Source organism: Triturus cristatus, chromosome 2_2 (assembly GCF_964204655.1).
Source record: "Triturus cristatus chromosome 2_2, aTriCri1.1, whole genome shotgun sequence".
NCBI lineage: Eukaryota > Metazoa > Chordata > Amphibia > Caudata > Salamandridae > Triturus > Triturus cristatus.
The window spans coordinates 1,087,870,560-1,087,890,695 of NC_140582.1; the positions used below are offsets into that span (position 1 = coordinate 1,087,870,560).

A 20,136-nucleotide genomic window follows, 5' to 3' on the forward strand; every position below is an offset into this window, starting at 1 on the left:
GTCACTAGTATATGGTACCAGGGGTACCCAGAGCTTAGGTGGTAAAGGGGTCCCCAGGGCTGCAGCACAGTTTTGTACCACCCTGAGTGACCCAAGTAAACTACTAACAGCAGGCCTGACACTGCAGACTGCAGGAGAAGTGCAAACTGCTTGAATTAAACTGTGCTCCCATCATGTGTGGCACAGCAAGATAAACTATCTTTAAAATAAGTCAGGCACCCCTAAGGAAGGCCTCCTCAGCCCAGGAGGCAGGGTGCAGAATATTTAAGGTGAGGACTTATTAGTGCAAGCCTATATGTCCCTATAGTCGTTTTTCCCATTGGAAACCACCATTACGTGTTAGCGGTCCATTCTGTATGTACATTGTAAATATCAATCATGACATTAATACATTTTTTTAAAAGTGTTGGTAGTCCATAGGAGATCCTGAGCTGAGAATTTAACACAACTGGAAATAATTGTTTTCGACCGAAAAGTACTGATGCGCTCTAGTTGTTTACATTATCACAGAACTGGAGAATGGATGTAATACATCATATCCAATCCCCACATGAGAGTTTAACATAACCGGAAATAGTTGTTTTTGACAGGAAATATAGATACACTCTAGTTGTTTCTTTAAATCACCAAACACGTTATTGCAATTAAGCCTCTAAAAAAGCAGCGCATCGAGGATTCGGCGTTTACAGACCCCCCTAGTGAACTTGAGTTATCGGCTATTGTACCGGTAAGTCACTGATATGGATTTAAGTAGCTTATCATAGGTGTCCTGAGAATGAGCGTATTACTTTGGCACTGTATTTGTTTAGCTTAGTGTAGTAATCAGTGACCACGCTGGAGATATTAAGTTAACGTAGATTTATTCAGGTAGCAGGTAGGCAGGTAAACAAGTAGAACAAATCCAGGTATTCAAGGCTTGTAGATGGTAATCAACAGCCCCACCAGGAGCAGCCTTCTCTCGTGTTTCTTTCCCTCTCGTGGTGCGGTTTTCCCGCCATCCCATCCTCATCGCCAAAAATAAGTGTAGCAATCAGGGACCAGGTTGGAGATATAAAGTTAACGTAGGTTTATTCAGGTAGCAAGTAGGCAGGTAAACAAGTAGAACAAATCCAGGTATAATGCCACAGCAACCCCACCGGGAGCAGCCTGCTAGCTGCTCAGCCCCATTCACCAACTGTCACTCCTCATCCAGTCACACAAGCATTCCACAATTATTCCACACACCAAACATTCCACTCAGAACACTCACACAGGCTGAGCAGCCAGGGACAGGGAAACATGGGAGAGGCAATCCATAACATCAGGATACTACACTGTTGTAGTCATAGTGGTCTGAATTTCGAGTAAGAGTGTTTGGGTTGCCTCTTAAAGATGTGCATCATTTTCCGAGTGATTCCTAAAGATGAGCGAACGTCTCACCACATTAAAGGGTTCAGCGACTGACTGTATTTGTGTTTGTGTACTACTGTTCACACGTCCCCGCGCACTTCTTCCATAGCACGGGACCGGTAAGTTGTAGAAACACCTTTTATTACGGTCAACAATTTAAGTAAGGAGTAAAATAGACATGATTACTCCAGTGTAGTACATTGATGGCTTTGCATCCTAAGGGATGTGAATTTAGTTTAAACTGCGTTCGGTTTATAAATATGAGTGTGTGGTTTGTTTGTAATAAAAGGTATTCCATCTTTCGTGTCAAGTCGAAAGACTTGCGAACCTCTCTCTGCACTTAGAACTTGTGTAGATAGTGAACACCTAGGCAGTCTGTCACCACCATTTATTTAGTCACACTTCAAGCTATATTCAAATAATATGAGTGCATCACTAAATTGGGTTTTCCATTATACTTTTACCTTTTTTCAGATAAGTGTGGCGCTAATCTTCACCCTATCATCCAAACACAACATGTTTGTTCAAAATGTGAGTACTACACTATGTGCCCTTCACCTTCACATGGTGTCTAGTTATGAAATTGGTTCTTTTCTCGCTATTATTGCCATTATTAAAATCATGACCTGTTGATAATACAACTATTAATTTCTCAGCTTTAGGATCAAGATTATTATTTCTTTGCCATACCGTGGCAAGTGTTGAAGATTGCCAGAGACAAATGGATTCCCTCATTTGCATGGAGCATGCCCTCATGAAAATGAGGGAATTACTCCTAAAGGTAGCGCCCGCGCTTTATGTATGCCAGTGCTATTGGTATTACAGAACGGGTTGCACAAGTGTCTGAGGATCCTTCTATGCCCCAAAAGTGCCCTGGGGGCGTGCAAAGCAGGCAGAAATTACCATACCGCCTCCACGGCACTTTCATAATACGGCCCCTGTTGATCTCACCTGCAACTGCATAGACGTAGCTTTTAGTGTCCATCCGTTTTTTTGATTCCCTGCCTATTTTTCTGGTGTCTGTATGACGTCCTCCCCTTATACTGCCCTTGGGTTTCTTTATTAACACATAGTGCTGCTCTTTATTATTTTTACCACTCGTGTATCATTACGAGAATATACTTGGGCAACAATATCTCCCGCTCTGGTCTCATCTACATTTTTCACCTAATGTGCGGTCTCTCTCTTAGCTTAATGAGTTTGTTTTGTTTTATCGTGATAATCTTTTTGACTGCTATTGAAGAATATTCATATTAAATTTACAATTTATTTTCTATTGTGTTTTTTCCCCCAAATTCTTATTATATTTTTTGTTTTCCGTTACTGTTCTTTGTGTTCTTTCTTCTCTAAACATCTATATGTTTAATATGGTTGTATAATTTGTTCGCATCAATGCTGTGTTCAATTAACAGCAATAGTGAAGTATGTATGCTTTGGCCCTGATGAAGCAACATGTTGTCATGAAACACGTGTTGGCCTATGAAAAAATCTTGAACCAACAATAAGAAACTCATGATTTTTTCATCATTTTTACTGAGTATCAATCTTTTAGCCACAAGATCTCAAAATATAGTCTGTATTTATCATAACATGGGCTGGCACCGGAGCATTCTTGAGGATGGCAGCTCCATTATGGTACAGCCGAAATATGTCCTGTTTGGTATCACACAACGTGCCTTGTCACCCCCGACACAAATCTTTTGCCTTGGGTAACATGACATGCACCTAGGTGGCTACCTCAGAGGTTGCCAACCTGGGTACCTCAGTTTCTCTGTGCTCTGGCTGGAAAGCCCACATTTTCCAGTGCCTGCAGCTGCAAAGACAGGATTCTGACATCCTGCCAGGCAGTGTGATCACTCCCAAGAGTCGGGAACAAAGGCTTGAGCAGAAACGGGCTCACACCTCCCTCCTCCTAAGCAGACTAGTGAAGTGGCACATCAAATCAGAGAGTTTCAAGGGCTGCAACACCTCTGATATGCATCAGGGCTCACTTCCAGTGGAGGAAACAGTCCTGCCCCAGGCACATTTGCATCTGGGCAGGTGGGAAATTAGCTATGCAGGGAGGTGTACACCCACAGAAGGCTAGCCACATCTCCAGGTTGAGCAGCCTGGTAAGTACATCACAATTTGATTTCTGCCAGAATAGAGGATTCTGGGTAGAAAAGGTTACCTCAACCGACTGATGTGGTCACCTCAGGGTCAGACACACTGCAAGATCTAGCTGCCCATTGGCTACTAGATCCCACACCCCTAACTCCTCTAAATCTAGAATTTAAGGGAACCACCTCCCCCGACACCAGAACCTCAGAACTGAACAACGTGCATCAAGGACGGAGAACAGGATCTTGCCCACAGCACCAAAGAAAAAGAGGGATACTTTGTCCCTATGGGAACCGACTTGGAACTGAGTGAACAACCATCGTCCTTAGCTAAAACTCATAACTAACCTCCGCACTGGATACTGCATCTAATAATAACACTGAGCAACCTTCATCCGACATCAGCAGCTATCTGTTTTGTTTTTGTATTCTGTTTCTTGCAGCACCATGTAAGAGGTAATATCAGCATCCCAACGGCTCCTGTTCGGTACCAAGGACAGCCAGGAAACATCTACACCCGAACTCCACGGGCGGGGTAAAATTCACTTGCCTGCATAAGGATTCCACGTAACCTGACCTGCAAGTGACGGATTGTCATTAGTGTTTTTTCCCAGTGCACTGATTTGATATTGCTTCAAGAATCTATAACTCCGGTTATATGTATGGTATTCCGTTTGTTTTGGTGTCAAAGTTAAGATAAATACACTCTATTTTCATACATTGGTGTTAGATTTCGCTCGAGTCATATACATTACTTATCTGTCATGTTGGTTAAAATACATAACATATTATCCTCTACGAAAGCCTGACTGCTCTTTGCTACTCTACCAGGACTAAGCTGAGGATTTATTAGTGTGAATCCAGGGACCATCTTTGGGGTATTTAAATAGTATTACACGGTGTGGTCTAACCTCCAAACCCAATAATACTCCACTTTCCTACATAGCCCTATTTGCTAACACAGAAATTTGGTCTGACCACTCAGTCTGGCTAACTTCGGAGTGGGACTACTAATGGGTACGAACTTCAAGGTATCAAATTATTTCTGGCATTAAACCGGACTTTGAATTTAATGTCACTTTTAAGGAACTGCAAATTTTAGATGGCGGCCACTCTATTGCCAGTTTGACCGGTGGCCTCGCACAGTAGCTGGCCACCAGACAGCCATCTGCCCTCCTGGGGAGTTGTGTGAACAATTCCCAGGTTTAAGACCAATGGAAGCCTGATACAGAGAGTTATTATCTCCCCCTTGCAGGAAGTCACTCAGGGTGTTGGACCAAAAGTCGAACTTCAAAGGCGAAACAGCCTTTGGTGGGCAAATGGCGATCACACTCCTGAAGGGTTGTCCCTTTGTTCATGTAGACAGGCTGGCAGCGGGATTAGAGAGGGGAAACCAGTAGCCAAACCGGTTTTCCCATGGGCGTGTAGCCTACGGGTAGCCACCGCCCCAGGGTAGTGACCAATCTCCTAACATCCAAGGAGGGTTCAGACTTCTTGAAAATGGGCAGAACAGGGCACTTTGGTATTGCTAGATGCCACACATAACTGTAAGTTGTCACAGGCCAGGAGTGATCCTGGTAGCCCATTGTGTAAGAACCGCTTCATACACCCAGGGCACTTTCTAGGCATAAATATGGCACCCTGAACCTCAAATCACGACGGAACTGGCAAAAGAACCTAAGGAGGACTGCCTTGCTAACCCCTAGACCTGGCAAGAGAGGCTGCACTGATTTCTGGACTGCACCTGCCACACCCGAGACTAGCAAATAGAGGACTGTGTCTGTGGCTCCTGGCTTGTGAAAAAGTCGATCCCGAGCCCCAGTAAGGTGACTCCAAGGGTCAGTCGGCAGACCCCTTGGAACCCGCGCCATCAAAGCTGAAGAAGCCCATCCCAATAAATCAGTAGGCACCTTCTTCGAATCACTGCTGGGCAACCCAAGGGATTTATTTATTTGAAGAGTTTTTTATAGCGCGAGCATGACCCTAGCGGGTATCAGAGCGCTTTACAATTTTTAGAGAGGATACAGTTATGCAATGAAACATGTAGAAAAGTGAGAATAATTAGAGCATTACAAGATACAGCAACACTCCAATAAGAGGGTGGTGACCTTTCAGTGATATGACCAATAGATTAAACAAGACAATACTATAATAAGCAGGTAGTAAAAATGGTATCATAATCTAGAACAGTACAGTCTGAGACAACACACCAGCTGAGGGTGAACATTTATAATTTTCACAATTCTGGAAAGAGTGCAACATGTCCGAAGTGAAGAAAAAAGAAACCACAATTAAAGCATAGTGGGATCAATTCTCGATGGCCAAAAGTTGCGCCGGAGTCTGCTTGACAGGGAGTATTGTCTGAGTCCAGACTGGTCACCAAAGAAGGACACCATGCTTCACCTTAGAATACCACTCGACCAACTGTGTATGGAAATCAGTAGCCCAGCCGTGGCTAGTCTTCTACTGGCTCAAAGAGGACTTTGAGGGACACTGACCCATGTAGCCAAAGTCATGCTACCTTACCCATGGACTGAGAAATAACCACAAGGACAATCCTGTTGACTGCACAGCACCCGAAACATCTTTCAGCATCCTCAGAATTCTGCATTTCCAGCATCAAGACCACTCCATTGAAGTTTATGGTGGTCTGGAGATAAATTGTGGAACTGGAATTGAGACTGCTTTGGTGACCAGGTATCTGTCCAAATATTCCTTAGTGTCCCCCGTGACCTTCACTCTGCTGGATTTGGTCGCTCCACTTGGAGCAGAGTAGGCAAACACAACTCTTATAAACTTTTTGAAAATTTCTAAACTATACAGTTAGCAATGCTTGTTTGCACTTTGGGCTAAAAAGCTGAGATGTACGTTTTACTTAAACATCTATATCTCAGAAACCCTTGGGTGAAATTGCTCATCTTGGTGACTTGAATTCATAAAAATATCTATTTTTTATTAATTGGTGACGAATTTCTTTTATGTAGTGTGATTTTCCTATTTTGCGGTTTGGTGCTTCTATATGCTTTACACTTGTTTCTTGGTTTAAGTCTTGCAGGTCGAAGCCACAGCAACCCATGGTTGAGCTAAAGGTTTTACAAATAGGCCTGACTACACTTTAGACAATTTTGTGAGTGTATTACACAGTAAGGTCGCACAACCATACCATTTAATACACTAAAATCCTTTACAATTGTCAGTTAAGTCCCGCATTAGTCTTCTTACACTACTAAAGTAAGTGGCTGGAAGTTAGAAAGAGCACCACAGTTTGTGAATGCAGAAGTAATTCTTTTTACCATCCCAAAACCAGCAGTCTTGTTGAACGTATGAAGAGGGTGTTTGGGAAGTGCATTCAACAGGCCTTGACCAATAAGTGTGTGGCACTAAATGATGTGAGGCCTATGCTGTGGTTTTCACCATACCTCACCAGAATCTGCATCAAAGGTGTCGCAATTCAAATTGCTGCGAGTCAGGAATCCCTCAACAGTGTTTGGGTCGAATGTGGTATCTCAAATCAGAATTTTTATATTCTTGTCAAAAATAATGTGCAGAATAATCAGGCAAGACAAAAACTATCCTTTGATATGAAGACATGTGGTAAGTATAAAGAAAATGAGCCATTTTAAGAAGGGGAACATCAATTTTATAACAGATAAGCATCTGAGTGTTCCTGTCTGTGACTAAACATGATATGTTAATGGTTGCAGTGGAGTAAGAAGGTAGGTAGTCCTTGGCTTTGGGTGGCTTATCTGCTCTACCTTCCACCACACTTAATTAACTTATATGAACTGAATTCTGAACAATCTTTTGCTAAAATTACAGAATCCTAACCTTCAAATGTTAGATTTGTATTCTTGGATGATACTGTGGAGGAGCTGTCCTGACCAATTAAATTAAGAAAGGAGGGAATGAAAGATTTAGGATGTGCTTACAAATATAAACAACACAGCCTTAAAAAGGGGTTTGCATTCCTGGGCATCACCTCAGTTATCAGCCTGAAAAAGATAATCTAGGGGAAGGACACAGAAATCTCTTCGAAAGGGGGATGCTTTCTCTCAACATCACATAACATGTGCATTTGCAATGCAGATGTTCACCCAAGTTTGGTCATTTGGTGTTGAAATAACAGATGTTTATTGTCATACAACTCGAAGTTACTCATTTATCAATATCGGAAGGATGAAAGGCTGAGTAACATTTACATTGTAAAAACAAATGGGGGAAATGGCTTCCCTTTTCCGGCAACACTGATCTGCGCACTCCTAGAAACTCCCAAAGCAATACTAATACATAAATAAAATAAACTAGGCTTGGGCACTGACAATCTTTTCCTTATGAGAGTTTTTTTGACCAACTCACTATGCGAATACATTTGGACGAAAGTCACGGATGGGCTCTCTTGGCAGATTTTGATTTTTCTATAATACAGTCTGCATGTAATTTATATATAGTGCTCCAATAAAACACATGTACATTTATTTGTCAGTTGTTTTTTTAATAAAAATAAGCAACATAACTTTTCTTGGCACGCCACTAACTTGTATTAGTTTGCCACTACATCTCACTTCTGTTTAAAAATCCCATAATTCAAAAACTTGACTCTCTCCTGCATACTTCCATTGGAGTATCCAGCTTCATTTGCATATACTATGATATATTTTACACGGGCTTTCATTTATACACAGAATACATCCATTAATTCAGCTTTCAATTCATGAGATTTTGTTTATAAATAGAATATGTATGTATATGGTACATTTTGGCTTGTACATATGGCATATATAATATGACTTTGGAGGGCTCCAGATAATCTTCCAGCCATATTGATGTTTATGGGCAAACTATTTCAAAGGTTGTTTAAGGTCAAACAAGCCAGTGCCTCCTTTCACGACTTTTCCTACAACAATACAAGCAGAAGGGGAGCGAAGGTCATCATGGGCTCCTGAAAAAGAAAATAAACAAAGTCATTAGATGTGAAAACTTGACTAACAATGGAATAAGCACGTTTGATGAACGTATAAAAGGTGTTGAGAAAATCAGGACCAAAATTAGGATGTGTAAGACTTTTGAAATACAATGGCATTTTTTTAATTTAACTGCTTGCTGAAATATGAGAGGACTTGAGGTCGCAGACGATTAGAACAGAGAACAAAAACGCTTGGGCTCGAAATGAGTTTGGTTTAGCTTGAAGTCTTGTCAGTTTATTAAAAGGTGCTCACTCTAACATTTTCATCTGAAAGAACAGGACAAGACAACAAGCAATCCCAGACACAACAGCACAGTAACCACAAACTCAAAATTTGAGAAGGAGTAAGCCAGCCAAAGCATTAAAGGACTATTCGAGGTAATCAGGGTAATATTTGCACGTGCTCTAACACACGGCAACAAGGCTTATCCTGGTAAAATGAACAAATGGTTCAACAAGGTACATTGCAAAAGTTTTACATACATTTTTAAATTACAAACTACAATCGTTCAATCGCAATTTAGGTTATAATTTTATTTCAACAGTTCTTTTCGGTGGATGCTAATTATTGGGTGTGTGCTTCAGTTTCAAGAGTACCCATAAAGTTGGCCAAAAATCGTCCCTCTAGGCTGACATGCATCTTGACATGGGATTTGCAAAAGTTCAGGGACTACTGTATTACATAGTGCACTGAACTCATATGATATGCATGAGAACTGGAATAAAAACACTTTTCGAATCTTTAAATTCCACCTCAAACAGCAGCTGAAGTCAAGGTAATTTGAGACCAATTTGAATACCTTAGGTCTCTAAAACAGGGATCTTCAACCTGTTTAATTATTAGAGCTATTCATGTTCAACAAACAAATCCAGAACTCCTAATACAAATGATCAGTTTTACAATAGTGACCACTTCAGACAAGATTCCATTAGTGGCCACTGCATGCAGGATTACTAGCAGAGACCACCTGAAATACACAATGCCTCTTGGCATCTAAGAAAGGACACCAGTAAAAGGACTTCCCAACACAGCATATTCAAAAATCAGCCATAAACAGATTTGTTATACAAACATCAGCTTATCAGTTCTTAAAATACACAAATGTTAGTTTTAAACACATCCTTTTCAATTTTTTTAACATACCTATAACCAAACAAAAGCTTTTTATTTGCAAGGTTGAGCTACACACAGATGAGCTATTTTCTAGCAGCTAGAGAGCTACCGGTAGCTCACATGCACAATCACTGGAGATTCCTGCTCTAAAATATGTTCTATCTGATTCTGCAATCTGATGTATGAAACAAACTCCAGCCTTATTTATCTCCCCTCATGCATATATATATATACGTTATTTAACAGCGATTTTCTGCAGTGTTGGAAATATCCAATTTTAGACAACAGTTTCAGGTTCTGTCATAATCAACAATGCCACCTGTACCATTTATGCCCCGAAATTCAAGGCGAGAAAAGGTGGTTCCAATAATGTCATCTGTGCATATTAAACATTACCAGTGCAATGTGGCAGCTGAAAAGTGTTTTAACAGCAAATACAGTGAGCTATTTAAATTTGAGTTTCCTCCAAGGCAGCCAGAAGAACTATAGAAGCATTAGGTGATTGAAACAACCTCTCTAAGTTTATAACCCCATACTGTTTAGCTAACTAAACCGAGAAAAAAACTTGAATTCGTAAATACCTTTAATTATGCTAACAATTTGGTAAACTGAAGTTTTGTCTGACGTTGAATCAACAGTGGTGTAATTATCTTCTTCTATATTTTAGTCAAATTGTGAAATTTGTGCTGAATATTTACAATTCATAGGATTTGTTTGCATTTACTTATCTTCTGTATTAATTTTACTGGATGTATGAACATCTACACATATATATATATATTTTTAGTAGTTTTATAGGTCCTGATGTACTAAAAGACTCGTCGCCAAAATTGGATCCAAATTGTCCCCCAACTTTTTGGGACCAGTTTTAATTTATTTTTGCAATGCAACCTATGTACTATTAGGTTGCATCGCAAAAAAATGCCAGTTGCAGGCGGGCACAGAACAACCTCCTTAATGAATAATAATTAGACTAATGTTTGTGGTCGCAAACGCAAACCAAAACCACTGATACATCTCATAATGAATCATAATTAGGAGGGGACGCCCTTTTACACCGCTGACTAATAGTGAATCAGTATTGGCCAGTTAACCCACTGCGCGAGTTTGAATTGTTTTTCTGGCTTGGAAAGTGGGTATAATACATATCAAACAGCCATTTTGTTGTTGAAAGTTGTGTGATTTTGTAAATTGCAGGGGTTGAGACCACAAGATGGCTTACTACATCAGGCCCATACTACATTGTCTGATGGCGTATCCTGCAATAGTTTTAGTTAAGCAAGCAATAAAGATTTACACTGATTATGAAAGAAGCACAGCACCAAAACAGCACTCATCGCTGCCACTGACGACATTTGAATCATCCTGAACTGAGGAGAAACAGCAGCTGTCATCCTGCTCGACCTCTCCGCAGCCTTCGACACTGTCTCCCGTAACACCCTCATCAGAAGATTCCACAAGATTGGCATAAAAGGATCTGCTCTCAAATGGATCTGTTTCTACCTCACAGGAATAACTCAAAGGGTCAGACTGTCACACTTCACATAGGAGAACAAGAGATTGATATGCGGAGTCCCGCAGGGATCGTTCCTCAGCCCCACCCTTTTCAAAATATACATGACAATGCTTGCCAACATCATCTGATCACTAGATATCACCATCATCTCCCACGCTAATGACACTCAACTCATCTTCTCCCTGACGGACAAGACAACCACCACCAGGACCAACTTCCAACTTGACCAACTGCATGACCACAATAACATACTGGATGCAAACCAACTGCCTGCAGCTCCAACCGGACAAGATAGAAGTACTGGTCTTTGGCAATAAGACCGCCGCATGAGACTATCTGGTGGCCGTCGGAGATAGGACCAGCACCCACACCCACAGACCATGCAAGAAATCTAGGGATCATCCTAGACAACAAGCTCAACATGACGGCTCAAGTCAATGCAGTGTGCACCTACTGCTTCCACATCCTACGCATGCTATGAAAAATCTTCAAATGATTGCCTCAGAGCACCAGAAGAACCATCATGCAGGCTATACTATGGCAACACCCTTTACGTCGGAAAATCCAAACAACTTCTACATAGACTCCAGAACCAAATGCGACAAGACTCAAACTTGACCTCCACGCCGCACCCACATCAGACCAGACCTCAAGAAGCTTCACTGGCTCCCCATTCACTAGCGCAGCCAATTCAAACTTCTGACGCACACATACAAAGCCCTACACAACACAAGACCAGAATACCTGAACAGCCACATTTTTACCAACCCACCGGACACCCATGCTCTGCCTCACCCTCACACATTACCTGCATCCGAAGAAGCAAAACTGGAAGTTGCTCATTCTCCTACATCACTCCTCCTCACTTCCTGAGTTCCGCAAGAAGCTGAAGACCTGCCTCTATATATAAGTGCCTTGAGGACCACACACCTACACACCTGATCAAGTGCCTCAGGTGATTAGTGCACTATATAAATCAATATAACATGACAACATTTATTCATATGGTCAAGTATTTTATTCTCTACTCTTATTGACTGTGATCATCAGCAGCAAGTGGAAGGATAGAAGAGGGCATGTAGCAGCAGATACATGCTGATAACGGTAGGCATCAAGAAAATTCTGAAAGTGTTAGGCAGCAAGTATATTCTGAATGTGCCGAACACCAGTGGTCTGGTGTATGGTGGAAGTAGTAGGTAGCAAGAAAAAACATACTGGAAGAAGTAGTAGGATTACTGGGAATTGGGATGCAGAAAATTGTGCTGGAAAAAGAATACAGCAAGAGGATGCTGGAAATGATAGATAGCAGGAGTGTACATAGTAATAGTAGGAGAGTCTAGAGATAGGCGGAGGCTGAAGTCCACAAGATTAAGATGCCAGTCAATAGTTGAGGTAGAAAGAGGGAGTTAAAGTAGGTGAAGAGTAGGAGGAAGGCAGGTGCAGTAAGTAGTGAAGGCACACTAGAAACAGTAAACAGCTATTGAGAGCTCTAGAATGTAGTCAGTAAGGAGATGTTGGAATCGGTAGGCTGAAGGAGGTGGGGAAAGAAACAGATGACAAACAAAAGTGTAGCAGGGAGAGACCAAACGGCACATGCACAAGGCAAAATAGTTGAAAGAGAGAATAGAAGACATATGTGCCAGACAGCAGCTACGTGTATAGAATAGGAAAGCGAAAGATGTAAAAAGTATAGTGTAAAAAATTATATATATCAATCAACAGGGTACTGGAGGTGAAGAGCAGCAAAAGGGTGTTGCTTGTAGCAGAAAGATGTAACTAGCAGGAAGCTTTGTCACTGGGACTCAGCAGAGAAGTGGTGTTTGTGCAGTTAGGAGGAGGCCCAGTGATCGCAACGGTAGGCAGATGGGGTGACAGAGGCAGTTACAGATGGCAGACATGGTTAGTCATAGGCGTTGCACTGTAGAGCATAAGCCGGTGGTATACCAGAGGCATAAGGCAGGAAGTCAGAGGAGACCTTACAGGAGCCAAGCACTTCTGTCACTCTGAGGTCTGTAGGCCCTTACCATGGAAACGCAAGCCCCAGCTTTGGAGTATGGCAGAGACTTCAACTAGTGAACCCAATTTTATAACAATATAGTGGAAACAGCAGAAGAGAAACCAAAGGTGTCTGAACTCAATATGAATACACCTGCCGGTACTAAGTGAAAATTAGTGCAGTGTGTTATTCCCCCGAGTGGCGGCACTGTTACACGAAAGCAATTCTTCACACTATTCCAACACTTAGAAGTCACGCATTAGGCTCTCAATTATTTCAGTTATTTATTCTTCCTGGCACGATAGAGCTCTAAAACCTTTTACCTTCAAGCCCTGTAGGTATGGTCAACATTCCATGGATAATATGAATGCACTAAATATTATGTACCCATCATGGTTGCTTGCTTCAGGAACTTGTAGCTGGTTTCAAATGTCATCTGCTGCAGAGGAGAGGAGTTGGATTGCATTCCCAGACGATTTAATGGCTTATAAACTCCTTCAAAGCACATGTAATCTGCCACAAGCGACAGATGTCGCGGATCGACTTCAATACCTGTATTAAATAATAAAAGGAAGCAATGAAGCGGAGAAGGAGCTGTGTCTTGTATTTCTGCACTTTTTCTCCTCCGTAATACAAAAATGATTGGATTATCAATGATTTCACGCTGCAAAAGTTTAGGGGGTTTCACACTGTGCAACATAATTTTATTTTGTGACTAAGGTCATATTTATGACCACAATCAGGATATACATAGAGCACACATTTTACATTGATCTTTAAACAGTTCAGCTAGCAAAACATATTCAGACAGCTGCCAACAATGCACCTATGAAGAGTAACAGACCACCTAAGAAATGAAATTATACAGGCCAAAAAGGACTTGTGCAAGTCTACACACACAGGATCCAGATTACAAAATTGCTCAGACAACACCATTTGTTGTCCATAATGCACACCAGGGCGTCTGGTGTGCATTATGATGCTTGGTCTGCACACTCAGTAGCTCACCCTAAACGTTCTGTTGCAGTGAACTGGATTGGTTAGGTTTGTACCTTTTGTGATTGGCCATTAAAAACTATCCTTTACTTCTGATACCAGGTGTTGTTTTTGCAACCTTTCTAAATGTAACTGCTTTGAGACACATGCAACGCACAGGGTACTCTCGCTCAAGCACAAAGATTCAATTGTGTGAATAACCTAGCAAACAGGCAACAGTTTTTGAGTTTTGCCACCATCATCAATGAGCAACAAAATCAGACAAGATTCATTTAAGGAGCGCAAAGTTGACATCTAATAACAAACACTCAGAGCCTCTTTATAGAAAATGAACCCTAAAGAACAAAGCACATTTCAAAGGGATGGTTGGGAAAAAGGATCATAGCAGAGTAGTAAAGGGCTAGGAGGGGATGGGGTTGGGAAGTTTGACAGCCTGCAAAGCCCGGAACAAGAAAGGTGAATCGCTTAAGGCGTGATGATCCGGAATTATAGAAGTTACAGATTGGTAAAGTGTTGCTTGAACAGCAGACTCTTGAAGTCTGCAGTGAAGACTCACCAACTGAGATGAGTGTGCGTGTGTGTGTGTGTGTCTGTGGGAGACTGGGTCGGATATACAGACGCGGAGGCTTTATATATTATCTAACAGGAGTGGTTTTATTTTCAGGTGGCACAAACGTCATCCTTGCCCTGAGGGATTCTGGTCCTTGTAGTGGAAAGGGGGAAGTAGTCGTTCTCTCTGGGCTCTCCCTCTCACAGTGTCCCACTCATGAAGAACATGGGCTGCTAAACCCATTCTGGTCTTTAGAGTCATTGCAAGGAAGGATGCTGCTTGGCTTATGAAATTCCCAATGGTTTCAAAATAACTCAAGCGATGACTTACCATACACAGCAAATACATCTTTGATTTCCTTTTCAATAACCCTGAGAGCCGCTTCAATTCCATAGGTATTGGCCATGGCATGGATGTCATTGGAATAAAGTCGTCGGAGGTCCAGAATCTAGAAGCAAGATTGAAGAAGCTGTTAAGTGAAGCTTTCAATCATCAGCATACTACTCAGCCAAACGGTATCCACAGGAAGGGATGTGCTTCAGAAATACTGTGACTACACAGACTGGTGGATCTCTAGAGCCCAACACCAGCTGCTTTGAGGAATGCGCAGAATCCTTGGACACATTGGGCCTGATTCATAACTGCACTTTTGAGCAGGTTTACTCACTTTCGGAATTCTCACACTGCATTTCTGTAGTAACTTACACTGTTGTAGAACGGCCAGCTATCTGGTTCGAGTCAGAACTTAAGAAGCTCTAAGACCCTATTATTGAATCCTCCCAAATTCAATAAGAAAATAACTTACAATCGTGCTTTCTCTGGTCCTGCTCCAAGAATATGGAAAGTTCTTCCACCCGAGATCAGATCTGACCCATCTACTGCCTCTTTAAAAAAACTTGTCAAATCGCTACTCCTGAATGACCATCAACAGCATTAACCAGGATACCATCTCAGTCTACTTCTTTCTCCGGTCCTCTTACTCTTTTTACCGTGTTTCAATTGGTATTATGCTCTTCTCACTTGTCCTTTTGATCTACTTTGACCTGCTGAAACCTTAAAGGTCCCACCAGATTGGCTGACTGCCCAAGCCCCCCTCTGACCTTGTGTGTTCTCCCCTTTTACCTTTTGGATGTTAAAAAATAATGGAGGTAGGGGCTTAAAATAAAACCCCATGGGAAGTAAGGTTACATTTATTTAAATTACTTACACGAAGGTAAAAATATAAATAAATATAAACAAAATAGGACATATTTTCAATTTAAAAATAAAATATGTAATAATTAAGTAATACATATAATTAAGTACATATTATTTCTTTCTAGAATATGTAATAATTCTTTTTTTTTCCACAATGCCTGTTCTGAATTTAAAGAAGAAAGTGAGACTCATCTCGCAAGATGCAACACAGATTGAAAAGCAGATAATAGAAAACGAGCATGTTACTTACCTTTGGTAACTCTCTTTCTGGTGGATACTTCTCACCTTAGAATGTTTCCGAGATGCCAGAGTGGGTCTGGAGAATCTTTCATTGCAGTGCTCCTGCACCTCACTAGGTGGTGCTTTGTGGGTCTGCACTGGCTCAACACCGCCCTGGAAGTTATGGAGCGGAGTTGCAACTAGGTGCCACCCCTGTGTGCTGATTTCAGTTTCTTATCGTTTTACCTTTCCGTGCCCTCAGACCCATAGTGTGAACAATTGGAGGTTACAGTGTGGTGAGTATTAGGTGGGTGGGAGGTCAGTGAGGAATCTGAGCTTAGAGTATCCATCAAAACGAGCGTTACCAAAAGTAACTTGTACTTCTGATGGATACGTCTAACCCCGGATTCCTCACCTGAAAATAGTAACAAAAGCAGTTCCTGCCCAAAGTGGTAGGTCCATATGGAATGGACTCGGACAAGGAAGTCTTGCAGAACTAGGTAGGCAACGTGTCCTTCCCGCCAGACCTGGCTGTCAATGCAGTAGTACTTCATGAATTTGTGTACCGATGCCTGTGTTGCAGCCTGGCAGATATCAAGGATAGACTATTCTCATGCCAATGCAGTGGTAGAAGCCTTAGGCCTGGTGGATTGGGGTCTTAGACCTTACAGGGTCTGCTTCTTGGCCAGTGTTTAGCAGAACTTAATGTAGAGGACTAACCCCTTTGACAAGGTCCTCTTCTGCACAGCCTTTCCTTTCTTTGCTCTGGAGAACCCCACAAAAAGCTGCTCATCCACTCAATGATCTGTGGTACGATCTATGTAAAAGCTTAGCACACTTTTAGAGTCTAACTGAGGAGACTCTCCACCTCTTTGGAGAGATAAGTGGGATCCCAAAAAGCTAGTAGAGTAATAGATTTGGAGTTGCAACTTTAGAAGACCGCCCAAGATCCCAGCGAGACAATGTTTGGTAAACGGTGTTGTATGTAGGTTGCACTGAGGAAGACAGTCTTCAAGGTCAGAAAATGTAGAGGGAAGCTACACATTGGCTTGAGAGACTTACACATGAGAAACCTTAAATGAACCTCATTACAACAGGACATTTGAATAAGGATGGCTAGTCAGGCAAACGTAGAAAGGCAGAAAGGGCCAAAAAGTAACCTTTTATAGTATCCACTGCAAGGCCTTGCTGGGCCCCAAATAAAAGGGCATGCTACAGCTTAGTCTGTTGTAAGGGGCCTGTACGTTGAGTACCACACCAGGTGGCAAATTTGTCCCAATACCCGATATTAATAGATTTTTTTAGGAGAGGCATCTGGTGGCAAGGACTACATCCACCACTTCATGCGGCAAATCAAAAGAAGTCAATTGTCAATCTATACCTCCAGGTGTGGAGCTCAATCTCCATGCCTGGAGGTATAGATTGCATAGATTCAAATAAACAACCCTGCCCTGTTGCTGAGACAGGAGGTCTTCTTGAAGTGACAGCCTCATCTGAGGACAGATGCTCATTCTCAGGAGGTCCGTGTTTATACCACACTATCTTGGCCCAACCCAAGGCCACCAGAATGATTTGAGCACGTTGGAGAGGAAGGGAAGGGGTACAGGTCCCCCTAGTTCCATTCCAGCCAGAATGAGTCTCCTAAAGAGTGCACTTGGTGAAATACCGATGTGCGAAACTGGTGACAATGTGTGTTTGATGGTGGTGAAAAGATCGAGCAAGGGGTCTCCCCACTGGTAAAAGATGCCCTGCTCCACCGCGAGATCGAGCCGCCACTCGTGGAATGCCAGATGACATCTGTTTAGTTCTTATGCCCCTGGCATTCATAGACCCACCGCCATGTGATTGGCGACCAGGAAGAAATCCTGATGCTCCAACCATCTCCACAGACATAAGACCTCCTGACACAGGACCCATGACCCCACTCCACACTGCTTGTTGCAATACTACATGGTGATGTTGCCCGTGAAAATCTGCACCAGCCTTCCCTTGATGGATGCAGGAAGGCCTTCAGAGCCAGATGAATGGCCATAGATCCAGAATATTGAAGTGGGGCTAACTCTCCACTGGAGACTAGATTCCTTTGATTTCCCCCTACCATAGGTCATCTCCCAACCCAACAGTGATGCGTCCATCACCACTATCAGCTCGAGGAGGGGAAGTGAGAGTGGACTGCAGCAGGACAACCTATGGTTGGTCAACCACCACTGCAAATCCTGAACTATCTGATCTGAGACCTGGTTGTTGTTGGAAAGACGTCCTTGATGCTAGGCCCACTGGGATTTCAGGTTCCACTACAGGGCTTTCATATGTCACCTGGCATAGCAGACAAGGAGAATGTAAGACGTTTAGAGGCCCAGAAGACTTGGAGCCACTTTCACCTAGCGCTAAGAACTAGCCTGAAACATTGGAATCACAGCCCGAATGACCTGGCCTTGTTGCTGTGAAGGGAAAGCTCTGCATTCCACTGTATTCAGGATTGCCTCAATGAATTAAAGCCTCTTAGGCAGAATCAAGTGGATTTCAGCTTGTGTATGGGGAAACCCAACTATGTCAAAAGGTCCACCGTTGTCTAGAGGTGGCCTATGACTGACTGAGGCGAACTTACTTTCAGCAGCCAGCCGTCGAACTACAGAAATACAGTGGTTCCTGATCTCTGAAGATGGGCATTGATCACTGCTACTGTTTTCATGAAGATCCGAGGGACGCAGCTGAGGTCTAAGGGAAGCACGGAAAACTGAAAATTCTCCTGGCCCACCCTGAACTGCAGGTAACGTTTATATAAAAACATGTGTTCTGCAAGTCCAGGGACACCATCCAGTCACCCAGGTCCAAAGCAGATAGGATCTGTGCTAACATGATTATCTTGAATCTGACCCTCCGTAGGAGGCATTGAGAGGATAGAGGCTTAAGATAGGCCTGAGGCCTCATCCTTTTTCAGAACAAGGAAATAGAGAGTAACAACACAACCTTTCTCTGAGTCCGGTACCGTCTCTATGGCACCTTTGGAGGGCAACAGGTGCACCACCTCCTGTAGAGAGATAGACAGATGCTCCTCTGAATGTTGTTCTGGTGTGTGAGAGATACTGAGTGGGGTGGATAGAGAGTGTAGGGCATAACCGTTTGGAATAATTTGTATGAATCACCTGTTGATGGATCGGCAACCAGGTAGTAAGTGCCGGATCCTTCCTCCCACTGGGTCGGCATGAGCCTCTGAGGACAAACTAGAGTGGTGTGTTGCTGGTGTAGCAGGGGAGGAGGATTGGGAAAACAGGCGTCCTTGCTGAACTGCAAGTTCTTGCTGATTTTGTGTCCGTGGCTACGAAAGCACTGGGTTGTCTGCTGCATCACTGAATCTGAAGGGTGTCTTTGTCTTTTAACCAGCCCTCTGGAGTAGCCTCTAAATTTCTGAACCTTATGTAACAATGTTTTGCGACATCTCCTAGGAAAGTTCTGTATCTCTACCATTTTAAAGCACCCCAAAGCGGAGTCTGCCTTCTCACAGAACCCAGTGGACCTCCTGCAGGCTTGTCAACTAAAAACCACGTTGTTACCAACTGCCCAGTCTAAGTACCCTCTAGTATCTAAGCCTGCATGGATTACAAAGTTGGCTGCGTCTCCCTCATGTAGCATCTAGGCCAAAGAGACCCTCAAATCTTCCAGGTCTACTGGAAATATCTCACTAGCTATGTCTCAAAAGGCAGGAGTGTAATGTCCCAACAAGCAGACTGATTGACAGACTGCAGTGCCAGATTAGCTGAAGAAAACACGTTTGCCAACAGCAGCAATCCTCTTAGGTGCCCTATCTGGAGGATGGAAGGGAATGAATTGGGATTCACATTACCGGTCGAGGCCTGCTCTGAGGTGGGATGCTTGGTGAGAAAAGCTGAGTCACCAGACACTGCTCTATGATGCATGGCCACTAACCTGTTCACAGGTGGACAAGAACATGGTCTTAAGTATCTGCAAGAGCATCATTGAATGGAAGCAAGGGCTCGGATGTTGTTGGCTCAGGCTGTAGTATGTACATCAGAATAATTGTTTTAGTCTCGCACCTCGGCTGCCCTTCCAAACTACCACTGAGAATGAGTCACTCT

The 20,136-nt window shown here is 42.7% G+C and overlaps 1 protein-coding gene across 1 annotated transcript in view; it reads right to left on the reverse strand.

Annotated features, from left to right (window-relative positions):
- Window positions 1-7,959: 7,959 nt before the first annotated feature.
- POLR1A (RNA polymerase I subunit A) overlaps window positions 7,960-20,136 on the reverse strand; it is a 604,540-nt gene continuing 592,363 nt past the window's right edge. Inside the window, exons 32-34 of the mRNA XM_085642615.1 lie at window positions 14,954-15,071; window positions 13,465-13,629; window positions 7,960-8,427 (exon numbers count right to left, since the gene is read on the reverse strand). Of these exons, the coding sequence (XP_085498741.1) occupies window positions 8,327-8,427; window positions 13,465-13,629; window positions 14,954-15,071 (384 nt within the window). The 3' untranslated portion in view covers window positions 7,960-8,326. The remainder of the gene's footprint in view (window positions 8,428-13,464; window positions 13,630-14,953; window positions 15,072-20,136) is intronic.